This window comes from Carassius gibelio, chromosome A21, assembly GCF_023724105.1.
Source record: "Carassius gibelio isolate Cgi1373 ecotype wild population from Czech Republic chromosome A21, carGib1.2-hapl.c, whole genome shotgun sequence".
NCBI classification, from domain to species: domain Eukaryota; kingdom Metazoa; phylum Chordata; class Actinopteri; order Cypriniformes; family Cyprinidae; genus Carassius; species Carassius gibelio.
In genome coordinates this window covers 16872544-16892004 of record NC_068391.1, presented here as the reverse complement: position 1 = coordinate 16892004, position 19461 = coordinate 16872544, and the positions used below count along the sequence as shown (strand labels likewise).

General features: G+C 35.1%; 2 protein-coding genes across 2 annotated transcripts; both read right to left on the bottom strand.

The window, feature by feature from the left end:
* Positions 1-166: 166 nt before the first annotated feature.
* On the bottom strand, positions 167-11559 carry LOC127942002 (septin-4-like). Its single transcript, XM_052537513.1, has 12 exons — positions 11524-11559; positions 8116-8200; positions 7337-7423; positions 7105-7228; positions 6419-6553; positions 6218-6335; positions 6004-6105; positions 5147-5243; positions 3908-3966; positions 1272-1375; positions 1029-1128; positions 167-226 (listed from the first exon to the last, which is right to left on the bottom strand). Exons 1-12 carry the CDS (start codon positions 11557-11559, stop codon positions 167-169), a joined length of 1107 nt encoding a protein of 368 aa, XP_052393473.1.
* Positions 10524-18334, bottom strand: LOC127941993 (LIM domain kinase 1). The gene is made up of 15 exons (XM_052537502.1): positions 18115-18334; positions 16248-16386; positions 15112-15221; positions 14835-15002; positions 14633-14738; positions 14361-14545; positions 13710-13899; positions 13540-13626; positions 13327-13458; positions 13189-13248; positions 12873-12938; positions 12629-12788; positions 12476-12531; positions 12028-12185; positions 10524-11938 (listed from the first exon to the last, which is right to left on the bottom strand). Exons 1-15 carry the CDS (start codon positions 18162-18164, stop codon positions 11764-11766), a joined length of 1842 nt encoding a protein of 613 aa, XP_052393462.1. The 5' UTR covers positions 18165-18334; the 3' UTR covers positions 10524-11763.
* Between the last annotated feature and the right edge of the window lie 1127 nt (positions 18335-19461).

Below are 19461 nucleotides of genomic sequence, written 5' to 3'. Positions count from 1 at the left end.
AAAACTACAATATTACAATATTAATGTATTCCATACCTTTTCAGGGCACCTTCGTTCGCAAGATGCATACATTTTACTGTTAATATTTTATTCACTGCAGCTTAAACATTTGACATTTCAAACCATATATCTATCGTAAACATTTAAATTAATTGATTAGTCTGTCTTAATGTCCATGATGCATCTGTTCCTGAATCCTTTCCTGAACTTCCTGCATTCGCCGCAACTGCAGAAGGAAAAAGATCAAATAAAATAAAAATACAATATGAATTATTGAATATTACGAGAGACTTAAACATTGGCTTTACAAATACTGAAATATGCTAACATTGTAATCTTACTATTTTTGCAACATACATACTGGACACTGTATGCAAATCAGACTAAAAAAAATAATGTTTAAAATGCAAATTAATAATTTTTATTTAATAAACATTTTGTTTGATAGATCACACTATCAAAAATGCATTTTCATTCAAAACTTTACTGAAAATGGCAAATAATTTTAATAATGCAAAATATTTTTATATTTTCATAACTGAATGCTACTTACCAGGATGAGGACTGAATTTGAAAAGGCATTCTAGTATTCCTCTCAGAATGACACAAATGACATGCAGGGGGAAACTAAATTTTCAATTACAATTATCCCCCTTGTTTCAGTTAAATTAAAACAAGGGAATGTGTTACTACAACACTGCCAGTGATTAAACGAGATTTAATAAATACAATTAATTGACAGTTTGTTCTTTTTTGTGTGTCATGTCAGGTGTGGGGCACTGTACATTCTTACTTATGTAATAAGAGTAGTATTTTGATATCCTATTCTGAAGCCCAGGTCATATGTGACAACTATGTGGTAATAAATACCTACTCTTTCACTTAATATTAAAAAAACAATTGTAGTTAGTATGGTGTGAATGGAAAAAATCCATTCCAAACATGCAATGTATCCATTCTGAAGAGAATGAAGACATTATATAGTCTAATTAAAATGATCTAGAAAAAAGAAAAGAATACTGTATTACCTCTTCATCTTTCTCCCAAATAAGGCGTTCAGTCTCACGGTCCACAGGCATCAGAGGCACAGGAAAGTCTGAGGCGCTGTCTCTTAGCTGGTTACACAGACTGGATGAAAACAGCCATTGAAACAGTAACATAAACCACACAGGAAGGTCAGTGATGACACACGATGATCAAAAGCACACCATTAATTTGCACTGCAGAATATTTTGATATGATCATCTAATGATGTCAGTTTATCCTCTGACCTGTGTTTCCTCTCAAGGACCACCTTGTGATTCATATTCTGGATGCACTGAGCGTGGTAATTCTCATAATGCATTTCCCATGTCACATCCTCCAGGTCTTGCATGTGTGTGCACCAACATGTTCCTCAGCTTCAGGAAGTCGGAGTGAACAGGGTTCTCCACTGGAAGAGTTGAGTCAACTTCAATTTATTTCCATAGTGTTTTACAGAATACACTTTGTTTCAAAGCAAATTTACAGAAAACCGTTGTTCATAATAGCAACGATTCAAGCAGTCAAGCAGTTGAGATATGCTACTGTATATAGCATATCACCCTACATGAGTGTATACTGAATGTATGCTGATAAAGTTGGACCTATTTATATATGCAACTGTATAAACGCTTGTCGCCTCAGTTAGCCATGTCACACTCCGTCTTTTATAGCATCAAATAGCTTACTAGAACCAAACTTATTCAAAAACGCACACTTTAACTTATCAACATGATAAAAGTTACATGAAATGACAAAATATATATATATAAAAATTATTTGAAGTGTATTTTAATTGTTTAGTTTGTCTCATGTTCCATTAGATTACATAGAGAGGGTGGGGTTTATGACCTGTATATTGTGTCCACCCACCCACAACATATTGGCTTCACTTTTCAGGACTTGTGTGCCACACTTGGTTTCGAGTGACCACATACAGACGTGTCAAGGAATTTGCTGAACCACAGACAACGTCAGAGGCGTCTTACCTGGGCTAAGGAGAAGAAGAACTGGATTGTTGCCATTGGTCCAAAGTCCTCTTTTCAGATGAGAGCAAGTTTTGTATTTCATTTGGAAACCAAGGTCCTAGAGTCTGGAGGAAGGGTGGAGAAGCTCATAGCCCAAGTTGCTTGAAGTGCAGTGTTATGTTTCCACAGTCTGTGATGATTCGGGGTGCAATGTCATCTGCTGGCATTGGTCCATTGTGTTTTTTTGAAAACCAAAGTCACTGCACCCATTTACTAAGAAATTTAGGAGCACTTCATGCTTCCTTCTGCTGAGTCTCACCAGCTTTTTGAAGTTTTAGTTTCCAGCAGGATTTGGCACTAGCCCACACTGCCAAAAGCACCAAAAGTTGGTTAAATGACCATGGTGTTGTTGTGCTTGAAAAACTCACCAGACCTGAACCCCAGATAGAATCTATTGGCTATTGTCAAGAGGAAAATGAGAAACAAGAGACCAAAAAATATTATAAGTTGAAGGCCACTGTCAAAGAAACCTGGGCTTCCAGACCACATCAGCAGTGCCACAGACTGATCCCCTTCATGCCACGCTGAATTGAGGCAGCAATTAAAGCAAAAGGAGCTGCATACCAAGTGTTGAGTACATGTACAGTAAATTAACATACTTTCCAGAAGGTATTCTAATTTGTTGAGATTGTTGAATTGGTGGGTTTTTGTTAAATGTGAGCCAAAATAATCACAATTAAAAGAGCCAAAGACTTAAACTACTTCCGTCTGTGTGCAATTAATCTATTTAATACACAAGTTTCACAATTTCAGTTGATTTACTGAAATAAATTAACTTTTCCACATTCTAATTTATTGAGATGCACTGGTAGATGCACTCTGTAGTGTGACATGGATTTTTAAAGGCAAAACTGTTCAGTGTAGTATCTCAATTAATATATAAATTAGAAATTAGAAAAGTGTTTACATGAAGTAAGTGCTGCACTGATTGACATATTATGTATTACGTATGTTTATTTTTCTTTTAACATACATCAATTCATGCCGTTATGAAATCCGCATTCTTTGGCATTAAGGAAACTTTAGAACTTCATGCAGCGACTCATTTAAAAAATGGCCTCCGTGTATCAATTTGTATTGCAAAATATATCTGTTTAACTAGCTAATCACTTTGTCCTGTTATACTTGTCTCACTCTCTCCTTTGCAAGCACTCTCACATGTATCATATATTATACCTATACCAGACCTGTTTAGACATTAATCATTGTCTACAAATAATATTTCAATAGACTACTGCCATTGTCAACGGTTTGTAGGACTGGTTTACAGGACTGGATGGTTATTCCAAACAACTTCCACTTGAGGTCACTCTCTTAATTATTGCAAATCAAGATCCCAGGACAAGGTTCCCAAATTTTCCAGCTTCAGGACTGACAGGGATCCTGGCCACTACAGTATGCTTTTAAGTTAAAAGCAGTAAAAAGAGGCTGATTACATAGCTTTTATTTTATTCTTTTATTTTTATTTTATTGTTTTATTTTTCTTACCCCAAATAAATTGATGGACCTTAATATAAAAGTTTTTTTAGACACCTCAAAGCAAATTAAATACTTCACACATCCGACAGGGTGGTGGCTCTGTCTTTATTCCCATGTTAAAAATGTACACTACAGTGTAGTAAATAAATGTAGTGGGCCAGAAATTATATCTTCAGCCCTATGTTAGAATAAGCATCACTCCTTGAACAAAATACATTCTTTCATTAAAATGAATTAATAATTAACAATGTCATGAAATTTTCTCAATGCTAAAAGATAAATAAGTTGCCTTTTTATACCAATAATGAGTTCCTGCACAGGCAATTTATACGATAGTCCTCATACAACAGATAGTGGGTTGTATGAATCAGGTCCTGCATGTGTGTGCGGATCAACATGTTCCTCAGATGCACAAAATCACTGTGAGATGGATTCTCAACTGTTGGAGAGAAAAAAAAAGTGATGTTTAAAGAGCTCTTTACATACATTATGACACCCATCACTTATCAACTCTGTGCTATATTCAATGAATGAAAAGTTGGGAAAGAGCAATGTTATCCTCCACAACTTCTCATTTTGTGTTTGACAGAAGAAAGTACGATGGCTAAGATAGATCAACGCGCTACAACTTCAGAAAACACATGCAAACAGAAAATCACAAGCAAATTAAGAAAACATCATAATTTTGACACCACCTGTGCTGCAAATACTAGCAACACAAAATACAGAAACATGCTGCAAGTAGAACAGACCACAAAGGAACCCTTAACGAAAATTAACTATGGTTTTATTACAAATAAACTAAAATGGTTACTAGTTAAACCATGGTAAGCACAAAGTAACCATGGTTTTGCTACACTAACCATATTTTAACCATGATATTTGTGGTTAAACAAATGGTTGTCAATATGCCAAAAAAACAAAACATGTTTATACACTTTTACTATAATATAACCATGATAAACTTTTGTAATTCGTAAGATAAATGTTTCAATGGCATCCCAACATGCCTTAAAAAAAGTAACCGTGGTTTTACTATAGTAAAAGTGCACTAACCGTGTTTTAACTTTAATAACCTTTTTTTTAACAGTTAAACCATGGTTAATATTTGTAAGGGAAGTAGTGAATTTAAGTTGTGTAAATTGTGTAGACTTTTTTTATCAGCTTATGTAGGCTAATGATATCCAAAAAAGCTAAGGAGTCAGATCAGGGTGTTGAAAAAGACATTGATAAACATGTCCCAGCCAGGTTCCTCACATTTCTAATGTGTCTGTGTGTATTTGACGCATTTTATTATTTTTATTTTTTTGCATTTGCTTGTATTGGGAGTACAGTATCTGCAGCATGTTTATGAATTAGGTTGTGTTGTAAGTATTTGCAGCACATGTGTTGTCAAACTGGTGTTTGTCAAGATGTTTTCTTAATTTGCTTGTGCTTAGCTCTCTTGGCCACTTTAAAAAAGTCAGATTGGAAACAGCATGATAACACAATGACATATTTTTTTATTTTTGAGTGATCTATCCCAATTCAAAAATAATTAGGCTCTTTTTAATTGAGCATCTTAAATGTTTCCTTTAGTATACTGTACATGTAACATCTCATGGTGTAAGAAAACCTACCTTCTACAATACCCCATGGATAGACACGGGCTCGAACTCTCCTGCCGTTTCTCTCTGCTACTGTATTACTACCAATTACAGCAAAGGGTATACTTCTCTATGAAAGGACATGGAAACATTGTAGAGCTGTCACAGAAGTTTTATAAAAAATTATCAAAAGGCCAAAAAGCTAAATCCTTGTAAGAAAAAAAAACTGTAATTATATTAAATGTGCACACTTGTACTGTACTTAAAATCTTGAAAGTATTTTTTTAAAACTACTTGTACATACTGTAATACCAGTTAAATAAAAGGCCACTTAAGTGTACTTAAGGAGAGCACACTTTCATGACTGTTTGTTAACACATGCAAGTACACTCTAAAATGTGCACATACCCGTATTTTTCGGACTAAAAGTCGCATCAGTCCAAAAATACGTCATGATGAGGAAAAAAACATATACCGTCATAAACATAAACATTTACCGTCTCGTGGCTGGAGACGGTAATGTTTTCTATTGGTTCATTTCTCTTGGTTCATTTCTCTTGGTTCATTTCAAATTAATTTTGATAAATAAGTCTCACCTGACTATAAGTCGCAGGACCAGCCAAACTATGAAAAAAGTGTGACTTATAGCCCGGAAAATACAGTATCTTCAAATAAATTACATACAAGTTACAATTATATGGCATTAGTTTAGCGAATAACAAATGCTTCAGTAATATTTTAAATCAGTACATTTGACGGTATACTTTTTTTTTGTACTTTCTTCACAAGTTAAATAATATGTGTCATTACAACTTTTAAAAAGCAAAAGAAAAATCTGTGACTCTTTTCTAAGAGAAAATAATCGCTACTCTGTGCCCTTTAGTCCTGACCTTTATCTCTGCAGTCTGCTGCTTGAAGAGATCTTCATTTTCCGCATCACACTCTGGGACCTGGAAGATCTTGATTTTGAATTTGTCAATTTCAGTCAAAATCTGTGGAGACAATTGCATTACATTTGTTTAGACAGCAGATTTAGTGATGTTCTCAAAAATAGATACTCTTAGATACAAACATCTATCACTGTGTGTGAGTTTCCTCATGCACCTTTGCCTTCATATTGCTGATCTCTTTTGGAGTGAGGCTGTCTGCTTTAGCCAGCACAGGCACAATGTTGACCTTCTGATCCAGGGCCTTCATAAAGTTCACATCAATCGGTTTGAGACTGAGACAGCACAAAGGACATTCGTTAATTGAATGTGGGATAGCAATAAACACAACAACACCTGTGCTGAGAAGAGCTCTTACCCATGGCCATGAGGTGAAATGAAGTACAGACAGCAGTGCACTCTGTTGTCTGTTATGTTTTTACGGTTCAGCCCGATCTCATTTCTGCGGTACTTCTCCATCTCCTGGTCTACATAATAAACTGCGGCCTTCCAGCTGCAAGAAAAACCATGTGTAAATACTTTCAAGCGGTCGAGCAAGTTAAGTGATTAAAAGTGTGAAAAATAGAATTTGCTCATTCTAAAACAGCCAACCATGTCAAAATGTTTAAAGAAGTTCTTAGTAATCAGTGCTGGGTAGTAACTGATCACATGTAATCTAAATGATATAATCAGATTCCAAAAACGAAACATTAAACTGTTTCATGATTACACTATACACAAAATGGCAATAAAATAAACATAATTTATAGATTCTCACTCATTTTTCATTTTTATATTTAAAACCTGAAAAACATGTAATTTATGATGTTGATATAAAATATGACATTTTTAGTCATAAATTTAAAATAAGTTTAATATATATATATATAAAAAGGCAATCTAAAAAGTTAGAATATTTTACCTTAAATGAGTAACCTATTATGTTACTAACTGTAACATACATCTTCACCACTAAATGTCAGTATAGGATTAAGACCACTGTCAAATGAATGAGTGGAACATATACAAAAAATGACCGCGTGCACCTTTAACACCTAAAAATACCTTTCATGATTATTAAGGGCATCTCCAAAACCAGGGGTGTCAATAACAGTGAGTCTTAGATTTACTCCCTCTTCAACAATGTCTACAGTGTTCTTTGTTATCGAGACTGTCCGAGCTATCTTCTCTGCGAGAGAGAAATGGATACAATTCACAAACAAATCTTCTCTGGAATTTCCGTATTGCTTTTATCATTAGTATAAATACAAATGTTGTTCCATAATGTTAGGTTTACCTGAAACATCAGGCATGCATCTATTTATATAGAGGTTTGTGAGGAAAAGGCTGTTGACAAGAGTGGATTTGCCCAAGCCAGACTCACCTAAACATAAAATAATATACAGTACAGACCAAAAGTTTGGACACACCTTCTCATTCAAAGAGTTTTCTTTATTTTCATGACTATGTAAATTGTAGAGTCACACTGAAGGCATCAAGGGCTATCTGACCAAGAAGGAGAGTGATGGGGTGCTGCGCCAGATGACCTGGCCTCCACAGTCACCGGACCTGAACCCAATCCAGATGGTTTAGGGGTGAGCTGGACCGCAGACAGAAGGCAAAAGGGCCAACAAGTGCTAAGCATTTCTCGGGGAACTCCTTCAAGACTGTTGGAAGACCATTTCAGGTGACTACCTCTTGAAGCTCATCAAGAGAATGCCAAGAATGTGCAAAGCAGGAATCAAAGCAAAAGGTGGCTACTTTGAAGAACCTAGAATATGACATATTTTCAGTTGTTTCACACTTTTTTGTTATGTATATAATTCCATATATAATTCCACATGTGTTCATTCATAGTTTTGATGCCTTCAGCGTGAATCTACAATTTTCATAGTCAGGAAAATAAAGAAAACTCTTTGAATGAGAAGGTGTGTCCAAACTTTTGGTCTGTAATGTATGTTAAAATAACACACACACACACACACACACACATATATATATACATAATACAATCACATAAAAGAGTCTTCTTTCAAAAATGGCGTTGTGTGTGTATTTATTTTATATGTTACTTACCAACAACCATCAGATTGAACTCAAATCCCCTTTTCACTGCTTTCTGTTGGACTTGGTTTGGCAGTGACACAATGCCAACGTATTTCTGGGAGGGACAGTGAAAAATAATCTGGTTTGTGAACAATATATACATTTTAACAAAATATTTGTGATCAAATAAATGCATAAACATAAGAGACTTCATCACACGTTGCCCACTGAAGGACCGGGTGTGCAGTTACACTACCTCTAAAAAGTCATGGGGGTCAAAGCGGCCCCCTGCAGGAATCTTGGGTCTAAGAGGTGATTTGTCATTAGCCGGATGAGTCTTTTCTTCAGACAGAGAAGAGGATGAGCCGAATGTTTGAGAGGAATGGACACTTTCATCTCTGTCCTCTGCTTTAGTGGAATCACAAAGAGAAGAGTCAGGATCCCTGAGGAAACTCTCTGTTCCAGAGTCGTCCAGTGCTATGGAAAACTAGCAAACAAGGCAGAATGTGATTACATGTGATGATTGGCAGATGTTGGAAACTTAATTTTTACTTTTCTTTAAACCTTTTTGAAATCTATGTATGAAATATAAAACCTACCTCCCCAACTACGGCAGATATTCCTGAAAAGATGACGTGGCATGCATAGGAAATAGACAAAAAATGTACAATAATAATTCATTTTAGAAAGAAATTTCCAAGACAACACTTACTGTATATAGCAAACATATTAAACAGTTCAACAGCAGTTTAATGCTGAAGATAAAGAAAACATTGTTCACAAACTTGACAGATGTTACCTTGAAGGTCAATGTCCTCAACTTGTAAACCTATAGTGGATGTTTAAAAGACATTGTAGATATTTAATAGATGCTGTGAGACATTCGAGTATTTGTGTTTGTGAGAGATCCTATGATGAATGTTTAAAAATAATATAAACTTGAAACCCAATACAGTTTATACATCAGTCAGGGAACTAAAAATGTATATTCATGTTTTATTTCATTTCTGGTTATTTAAATATAGTAATTAGGCTACTCTTATAATTAAGAGGTCATTAAGTTTCAACCTGATATCCAAATGTTTGCTTATTTAGATATCTAGATATTCTCTGGCTTCGAGCTGGATCACTCCTGGGATTCGGTAATATTTCAGTCCCCCAGACTTTTAGAAGTGGAGTTAAAATCTCTTAACAATACTTTAGTTTGCTCATTATAATTAATAAAAATAATTATTGAATTTAAATAATTTTTAGCATAAAATAATGTCTTATTTCTATCTTACAGCAAGCATTTTGCTTATTTCTTTAAAATATTTTTTCAAAAAAATGCAATATATTTTATAAAAAACTAACTTTGAAGTCATGTCCCTCAGTGTGAACTCAACCCCATCACACTAACCATTCAACACTCATAATTAATTAGACTCCACCCATATGTGACATCATTTACCAGAAATGATATCATTCAGGTCTCTTTAATAGTGGTTCAGGAAATGGTAAGTAGTATTATACTTTTTATTCATATTTTGAGGTGTTGGTTGTGGGCACTGAGGGTACAGTCAAGCTTAACAACTCAACCCCTCATATAAAATTAAGTGATGTAAACTTATTATTATTATTTTTTTATATATATATTTTATTGTAACCAATGAGTATACAGATTTTATAGATGCTATATATGGTATACTCTAAGAGCATTGACCATTTTGTGAAAAAAAAAAAAAAAAAAAAAAAGCTCAACCTCATCACAAATATGTAAAATATGTATTTCTCATTGTTTTGGGGTTGTAAACTTGTGACAGGTTTGAGTTATTATTTAATTTATTAAGAATTGTAATTGAGATTCTCATAGGTGTACTGTCAGCTTTGACATTTCTGTATATTTATCCCAGGACATTTTATTTATTTATTTTACTTTTACAAAGGGATTTTTTTTAATCTAATCTTATTAATGTGTGTTTCATTTTTCATTTTACAACCGTAAATTTGTCCATGTTGTGTATTTATGTTACGGAAAGAATAATATTTTAATGATACTTTTAAACTTCAATCTAAACCACCAGTAGGTGGCGGCAAGTGACCGTAAATGTGATTTATTGGCGTTTTGATGTGACTATGATGTGGATTATTTAGAAAATTAGGACAATAGTATGTAGGCTAGTTGAAAAAATAAATAATAAAATAAAATAAATGTATTATTTATTAAAAATATATATCATATATTCCATGCTTAAATGTTACCGAATCCCGGGAATGGCCCAGCTATGAAAATGTCCTGGGAACTCAAATCAGCGAAACAAAAGCGAAACAAAACGTTATTACATAACGAAAAGTGTATTGAAATAAATAATTACTCACTGTGGTTTTCCATTATGCTTCTCTGCTGTTGATAAATGATTTCCCGAGGTTTGCATAAACAAATGAGTAAAGCGATGACCTCTCGACAAACAGCTTATTTATTGTTACAATTGCAGTTGAAAAGAAAAAAAAACACACACAAGAGTTTATAAACTGTAAAATATCCAACAGACAGCTTTAAAATGTGTAAAATAATAGTGAATCGCATAGAAAAATTTGCTACTTGTTAAATCGGATCTGTTTCGGTGACTGAACTTAACCGTTAAACTGCATCACGGCTCAAATGAAAACATGACATTTATTCGTTTCGTCAGATGAAGCTTTCTTCTAAATTTCACAGTATCTGACACATGTAATACAATTAGGCAAACATAAATGTATAATAATAATAAGTATGACTACAATGGTACTTATAGAGACAAACAACAAGCAATTTAAACATCAGATCTGCTTAAAAATATTATTCTAAATATACATTTTGTGAAGCATGTATTTAGCTTACATTTATAATACTGTTCTCTAGAACAATAGCACCTTTGTGTCTGAGAACATCAGTACAAGTAGTACAAAATGATTGCAGCAGACTTCACAACCTTGTAAAATATACAGTGACCCCAAAATGTATTTGGACACTTGTACAAAAAGTGCAAAATGTTTTTGAAATTTGACATTTTCGTAAAAAAGTAAGACAAAAAGTAAAGGTCACTGCAAAACTGGCTCAGAAAAGTATTCAGGCATATAGCTACATTCAGACATTTTGTTAAATGGGTCACTGTAATTGTAATTGAGAATTTAATGATCAATTGCACAACCTCTGTGTTAAGATTGAGTTTTAAGAACTAGGCCAAATTCCAAACAGAAGTGTGCATCCCTATGCTCTTGTTTAAAGAGTGTAGGGCATTACTGTCTTGTATAAGCCTGTGAAACTCTCTTGGTGAAGGAAATGACTGGCCAAATGTTACCCTGACAGTGTTGCGTGTGCATGCAACATTGAGCAATTCATCAGTTGTTGCAAATAATATTTCTTCATATTATTTAATCAAATATTGTTTAATTTTGTCTTATTTACCATTAGACTACTTCCAAATTATTCTTGCTTAAACTTGCTTGCACCATCGTCTTAAATCACATTTCTATCACTGAAAAATATTTAGTATTGCATTAAAATAAAGAAAATTTTAATTAGCCTATGTGAAGTCAAAATCAACCCCAACTTTGCTTTAAAATGCATCGCAAGATCTCCAAACAAAGATAACATGATCACATGATCACTTCTGGATAGGCCCTTCGTGAAGGGATGCAACCGCCTCTCAGCTTCTGCTATAAGGCTGAGTCCTCCGTCTGTTTCGAGGGAATCCCATAAGCTTGTTTTGACTGGCTGTGGTTCTCCCAAAACACTTGGCGGATTTGATCCAGTTCTGACATCAGATGAAGTTTTATCTCCATGTGCATCAGCAAGTTCTCGAGCCACTCCTCTAATTTAGCAAAACTGGGACTGTAGAAAGAAATAGGGAGAAAACCCCATGTTTTAGCAAAAAAGAGATTTTGTTTGTGGTAAGGTTACGACTTGTAAATGACAATCACCGTTTCTCAGCCTCCAAGGCACAACACAGAACCGCGATGGGAAAGAAAGCCTCAGGGCAACCTTTAGACATATAGCGCTCCAAGAATGCATTCACATTCAGTCCAAACTCCTGCGTGCGAGGAAGGTAATCTGGATCGGCATATACTCTTCCAACAATCTGTCATGAGGAATATACACACCATAACTTCAAACGAGTTATACTTGAAGCCTGCCCTCTGAGAAATCCTGAAAACGTTGTCATAAATTGAAGCAACACCTCCCCCTTTGCCTTTTAGACGCGGCTCATGTTTATAACAGTAATCTTGGGGGGTGGACTCATTTAAAATAATGTAATCATCAGGTTTAAGCCAAGTTTCTGTCAAACAGAGCACATCTAGATTATGATCAGTGATCATATTATTTACAAAAAGAGTAAATAATATTAAGAAGAGAAATATATAAGTTTACCTCACAAACAACAATCCCGAAAGAGAAAATGTCAACACGTTCATCGTAGACTTTTCCTGCAGGTAAGAAAAAAAAATATGTAAAAAAAATTATTCACAAAACTGCAAAATGCTCATTCCTCATTATCCGTCTTTGATAATTAATGTGGCTTACCATTTAGCATTTCTGGTGCCATCCAGTAAGGGTTGCCCACCACCATATACCGTTTCTTACGACCAAGCTTGTTCAATTTCGATATTTGTCCAGGAGAGGAGCTTTTTTCTTCCTTTACCAGCTGGGCCAAACCAAAGTCAGCAACTACCACTGTTTTGTTCTGTGAGGGAAACCAGTGTAGTCACATAATTTAGTTCAGTTGGAGACATGATCTAGGTTCATGAGTACTGAGATGTATTCTGACCTCTCGGACAAAGCAGTTGTGCGAGTTTAGATCCCGATGAATGATATTCATTGAATGTAGGTAAGCCTGGGTTGGAAAGAAAAATTTTTTTGCAAAAATTTTTTTAATACAGCTTAACATCTTTCATATTTAGAAACTAGCTAAATTTAGCTTTAGATTCATATTCCCTGTCAAGACATATCTTTGCATTAGAATTAGGAAAGAGAATGGAGATCTTGCACTGTTGGATACTAACAAACTGCTTGTAGACTTAAAACTCAATATTTTATATTTCAACTCTACCATTCTGCAAAACTCATTGCACTTCATTACTTACCATTCCGGCAGCAATGTCCTTGGCATAGCTCACTCTAAGTTTCCAAGGGTAATCCATGTCCTAAATTATGACACAAAAATGAGTTTACACACTCAGAACCATGACAGCAATGAAATCCAGTAAAGGATAAAAACAAACCATTTTCTGGATGGTGTCCGTCAGCGTTCCTCCTTGCACATACTCAGAGATCAGGTTCAGCCGTTTGTCTTTGTAGAGAATGCCGATGAACTTTAAGACATTCGGATGTTCTAGGCATCTCATTACTTTGACCTGGAGCCCCAAAAAAAGTTTTGATTAGTAAACAATCCATTTGCTCCTTAGTGGTCTGAGGAAGAAAAAACTACAACAAACCTCTTTCAGGAATGTCTTCTGGGTCTCTTCATCGAATTGAAGAAGTTCCTTAATCACCATGATCTCGCCTGTTTCCGAATGTGTCACCTAAAAACCCAAAAGGAGGCAGTTCATTCTGTACTGTCATCTCAAGTGAGACTCATTGTGATCATTCAGACTCATCGTGTTACCTTTATGGCTTGTCCAAAAAAACCTTTTCCCAAAACTTCCCCATATATTAGGTCTGAGGGTCGGAAGATACGTTGTGTTTTGTCATTGGGGTCAAAACGCAGAGACTCTGATCGATTGATGTCTCTTCTGCTGGAAAGAAGTGCGGCGTGTCGTTGCGAGCATGCAGCTTTATCAATACTGCAGCTGCGCCTGCAGAGGCAGACAAAGAAAAACGAATAACAATAGTAAGAGCACGACGGAAATATAACCTTTTTTATTATTTGGTGCTTTTTATACTATCCAAAAATTACTAGCTAAACCAGGCTTTTATCTTCACATGAAATTTTTTATGTATAATGTTTGACACCTACAACAAACATGTATAGCAGGTACTTAAAAAAACAGTTTACGGTACATGAAAATAATTTGAGACATGTTTCCAAAGAATATATTTTGAATTCATATATTTTTCATGTTTTTTTTTAGCATTTTAAGTATAAATATAATAAAAATAAAAATAAAACATAAAAATATCGCAGAAAAAAAAATTCAATGTGCATTCAGCATTTTTTGCTTTTCAAAAAAAAAAAAAAAAATTAAACGAGAAAAAATATTTTTGTTTGCAGTGTAGTATTACATGTAATAAAATCTTAGAGTGCCATAATTCTTACAGAATATTTTTGGATCGAGGGTATATTCGTCTGTTGCTGGGAAGGGGAAAGAAACCTAGTTTTCCAGGGTGTTCCTGTTCTTCTCCCAATAGGCCAGACAAGTCTTCTTGTTGTGCGAGTTCTTTAGGATCATGTTCAGTTGTGATTTGTAACCAGTGCTCTGTATCGTGAATCACCAGATCTATCTGTTACAAAGACGAAATATAAAGGGCAATGGTGAAATCAGATGTGTCGTACAAATTATTTTATCTTATCTGAGGTACAGGACTGACCTCACTGAGTGGAATGTTCTGGACAGAAATTCCATTGATCTCAAGAATCCTATCTCCAACATGGATCAAAGGCTTAACTTCGGGGCTCAGGTTGTGCATATCCAGTCTGGGAATTTTTTAGGAGTAAAAAAGTCAATATTAATTGAATGCAATCAGTTGGTGGCCATATATGTTTGCTCTGGTGTCTATACTGACAACATACTGAGATACGATGATCAAAGGGCCTGCATCCTTCTGTTCCACTGTGAAGGATAAACCTCGTCTGCTTTCTGCAGAAGGAGGAAATGACATCGATGTCACTGTATGAGGAAGCCTTGAACATTTTGCTTCTGAGTGCTTCATCGACACCACCTCATGTCCACAGTGTCCACTATGAGAGAAAAAGAAGAAAAACTCACAAAACCTGACAAAACTGAGGTACTTCTCCATCAAAATACTCACAAGATTAGCAAGTAGTAAAATGTTTTGACAAAACTGACCAGTATAAATTGGTCAAATCCACCAAAATGAAAGAATCTCCATCTCCAATAAACATGCCACAGTTTTTACAGAGAAAGCACTCTGGATGGTATGTGTGCTTCCCAGCCACCTGCAGAGATGGAAGGAAAAGGCAAAGTTAGTCTATTATTCTCCAGTACAGTTTTTCTTGAATTCAGATGAAACAGTAGGGGAGGTGCTGAGGTGGGACAGGGTGGATGACGTCATTTTACAGAAGTGAAGCAGCACAATGGAAGGAAACGAGTGGGAGGGGTTATCTGCTCTTAGGTTACAGCAGGAAACAGTGACAAAACACAAAAACCGCCAAAATCTTCTCAAGATAAGAGAGATCTTGTTAGATCTAGATACTTCTGTTGTGTAGTGAGTGCAATATGCTAAAAGAATGCATGCATTCATGAATCCACTAGGTTCACACCTGATGATTAGTCTTTTAAAAAAGATGAAATGACAGATTTGGATGGAAGTTGTTGTAGTAAATGCTCTTCAAAAAAGTCTTGTTAGTGTAACTGCTTAGCAGCACTCAGAGATGGCCATGCTGCTTTCTAGCCTTTAGTTACAGCAGCTGATAACTGCTTTAATGTAATGGGCGACTTTTTACAATTCTATACAAAAAAGTAAATAAATAATAATAATAAAAAATAATATATATATATATATATATATAAATATATATATATATATATATATATATATATATATATATATATATATATATTATTTTTATTATTATTATTATTTAATTATATATATATATATATAATGAGTCAGTCGTTTTGGATTACGACTGGCGCCGATACAGGATGGCTGCCTCCGCAATGAGTTCTGCATTTTATCTACTTATTTGTATTTTTTATTCTTTTATTATGTGTTTTATGTTCTGTCGCTGTCATTCTGTTGTACTGTGGAGCTTCTGTCACGAAAACAAATTCCTCGTATGTGTAAACATACCTGGCAATAAAGCTCATTCTGATTCTGATTCTGATTCTGATATATATATATATATATATATATATATATATATATATATTAGTTTATTTTACATAATACTTCCCCATCACATCTAATCACACATTTCTAATGTTTATGAGTTATTGTTTTGTTATAGTTGTGTTCTTACCATGATGAGGCCGGTGGTAATAGACTCCGAGCAGCCGTAGCATTGCTCCCCAAACCGTGACCTGTAATCTTTCTTACAGAAGAACTGTCCATCTCTTTCATAGTACCAGTGAGAAAGAACAGAATTACATTCACAACACCTAACAAAGAGAGAAAGAGATTACATGTCCATGAGAAAAATAACATATAGAATTTGTATTGTATTATATTTATCCCAGATTTCAAAAAAGTAAAAGGGTTGTTAACAATTAAGTTTTGGGCTAAGTTCATCACTTCAACAAATGTACTATGTCTCGGATAAGATCCTTAACTACTGTTAGAGTAAGATTCAGCTGGAGAATATAAATTAAAATGCGAGGCAGGGGAGTTTTCTTTCTTGCTGCATCTGAGCAGGACCTCATGTGTTCAACAGCTGGTGGTTATCTGCTCTTCCATCCTTCCATTCAATAAAATACAGCTCTCTCATGGAAACACATGCACATTATACACACAAACACACTCGTGTGCACACACACATGTAACCACTCACAGCATGTAGTCTTAAACACTGGCAAAGAAAGAGCAGAAAAGCAAAATAACAAAAAAGTGGTGACAAGGTGAAAGTACTGTATTGCACAATGCTGTGGAAAGTACAGTTTTGTACTTTAGTATAGTTAAATATTATTTTGGAATATTTGAGCTTTACATAAGTATTGAAACTACTTGCACTTTTACTCAGATTATCTTTAAAAAAAAAACATTACTCATTACAACATCACATGACTTCTAGTACTTTTGACATAAATCGATGGACAACTAAATAAATGAATAATTAAAAATAAACGAACAAATCTGCACAAATTTTATTTTCTGAACTAAATCAATTTCAGTAATCTAGCTGGCCAACTAGGCTCATTCATCCTTGACAAACTTGAGTTATTTATAAACAAATAAATATTAAACTACACTACACAATAAGAAAATAATCTGCCTCAGAAATAAAAGTTTAACATTTGGTAAATTGCGACTGAACTTGTTTCTTTAAAAAGGTTTGATCATCTGTCCAAGCATAATTTGAGCATAATGTCAAAGTCTCTTCAACAGTTCATTTTAAAAGTTAAATACTTTCAATTTATTATGTCAAGTTCAGCTGAATGTGAAGCTCTTTTGCTTTAATTCAAGAGCATTTTGTCTAGATACTTTGAGTTTGAACTGAGAATTTGACAGTACTTTAAGATAAGTACAATTTAAGTATACTTTATGTGTCTTTAGGCCGGATTAAATATGCTTTTAGACATTTCATCCAGTATTCTGATAGTTACAAATTTATAACACACAATTTTGTACAAACTCATAAATCATTATTCGTACACACTCAGATCAGTATAGTCTGCCTGTCATGGTAATAAACTCATGCAAAAGCCTATCTAAATGTCAATGTTATTAAAACCCTTCATCTATTTGGTGAACCAGATTCTCAGTAGAGAAGTGGGAGTGAACAGAACCGGTGTGAAACAAACAAAGTGTGAATTCTCCTTCAGTATTTACATAAACACAAACACTATTCTGCTTATGTTGACGATACCGAAGGGGTCTCAACCCAGCTAACAAGACCAAAAATCTATCTACAGTATCTAAATATCTACAGTAACAAAGTATAAACTCCAATTTAACAAAGTCCAAGAATTATATTATGTCCTGACAATCTGAAAGTAGACTGTTGACAAAGAAGTTCCTGTTTTTGTTTTTACAAGAAATGTACGTACAAGGGCATGAAAAACCACATCTGTGAGCCTTTTTACAAGAATCGAAGGAAAAGAAAGAAATAAGATATTGAAACTAAAGAGAAGACGTACACTAGTAAACAAAACAAGTCCAATTTGACTTACCTTGCCTTCCCTCCTCTCCGGCAATACAGATCCTGACAAGACTTGAGCATAGCAGCAGTTGTAATGCTCTAGTAGTTTTCTAACTGTCCCCAACTCATTTCAGGGGTGGAGTAAAGTGGGAGGGAGAGGACAACACTGTTACAAACAGACTCAAACTGTTGCAGCATATGCAGCACTGAGCTTCGCTATACTGCTTCCTGCCAAGAAAAGAGACACAAATCCCTCCCACACCTCCTAACTTTAGTCCACCTTCTTCTGCTTTAGTCTTCAGAAAGTATGCATACTGTCAGAGGATATAGAGTTACCCGACCAGTGTCACCTGCTGATAGCCCTCATGAACTACATGACCGGGAAGAGACATGCATTTAAATCCCCCTCCCCTTCATGAACGGAGGGTTTGTGAAAGTGTATTCATGCAAGAGAAATTATGAAAGGACCTTGCTTTGGAACTGCTCATCATGTATTTGACTGTGCACTACTTCCATCCAGTCTTTAAACTTTAAAGTAGAGTAGAACCAAAGTAATTTCTATTTGCTATCAGAATTACATCTGGTGTAATAAATTGGGAAGCTATACTGATAACTGTAAAACAATTATGATAGTCAAAAGAAAACAAAAAAAATACCAAATGAAATTGTCATTGGTCGATTGTGGTTAAAACCTGCCTTCATTCAACATTATATAAATAATCAGGACAACCGTGTGCCTATAGGTGAACTATGTAGCCGCCTAGGGTGGCAGCACAGTCAGGGTAACAAGAAGGAGAGAGATTAAATTTTTCTTTTACTTAATTTTTATGATGATTCGATATCACTGACAGCTTCAGATTTGGAGGATTGAGCAGGCTCCGGAGGAGACCCTAACACCCTTCTGCCCAAAGGCATGAATCTCCTGCCAAAAGTAGATGCTGTTTGTCCAAGAAGTTCACAGTGAACTCACCAAGGTGTAGCGTGCCCCTACTTGGCACTTTTATTATTCTGCTGCCCTCATCTCTGTTGGCGCTGAAGTAAGAGGGTATGGTGAGCTAGTGACCCTGAGTTCACCAAGCATCCTTGTTAATCCTGGAACAACATTTCAATTAACCAATCAGAACCGAGGGATAACTTTTCAGGGAATATCTGTTTTAGGCTTACAATCAGGGTTAAGTGCTTCTACACCCTTGTTAATCAGCTATCATTTCACACTGATTTCAGGAATTAATTATGGGTAGGGTTAGGTTTAGGGGTAGAGATTTGGTTTAGTCTATATTTTTGGACAGAAATGTTGATCCAGGATCAACAAAAGATGTTTTGGCGAGCTCCACTTCGAGAAGAAGCGGTCGCTGCACACCTCTACCCACCATCTGCC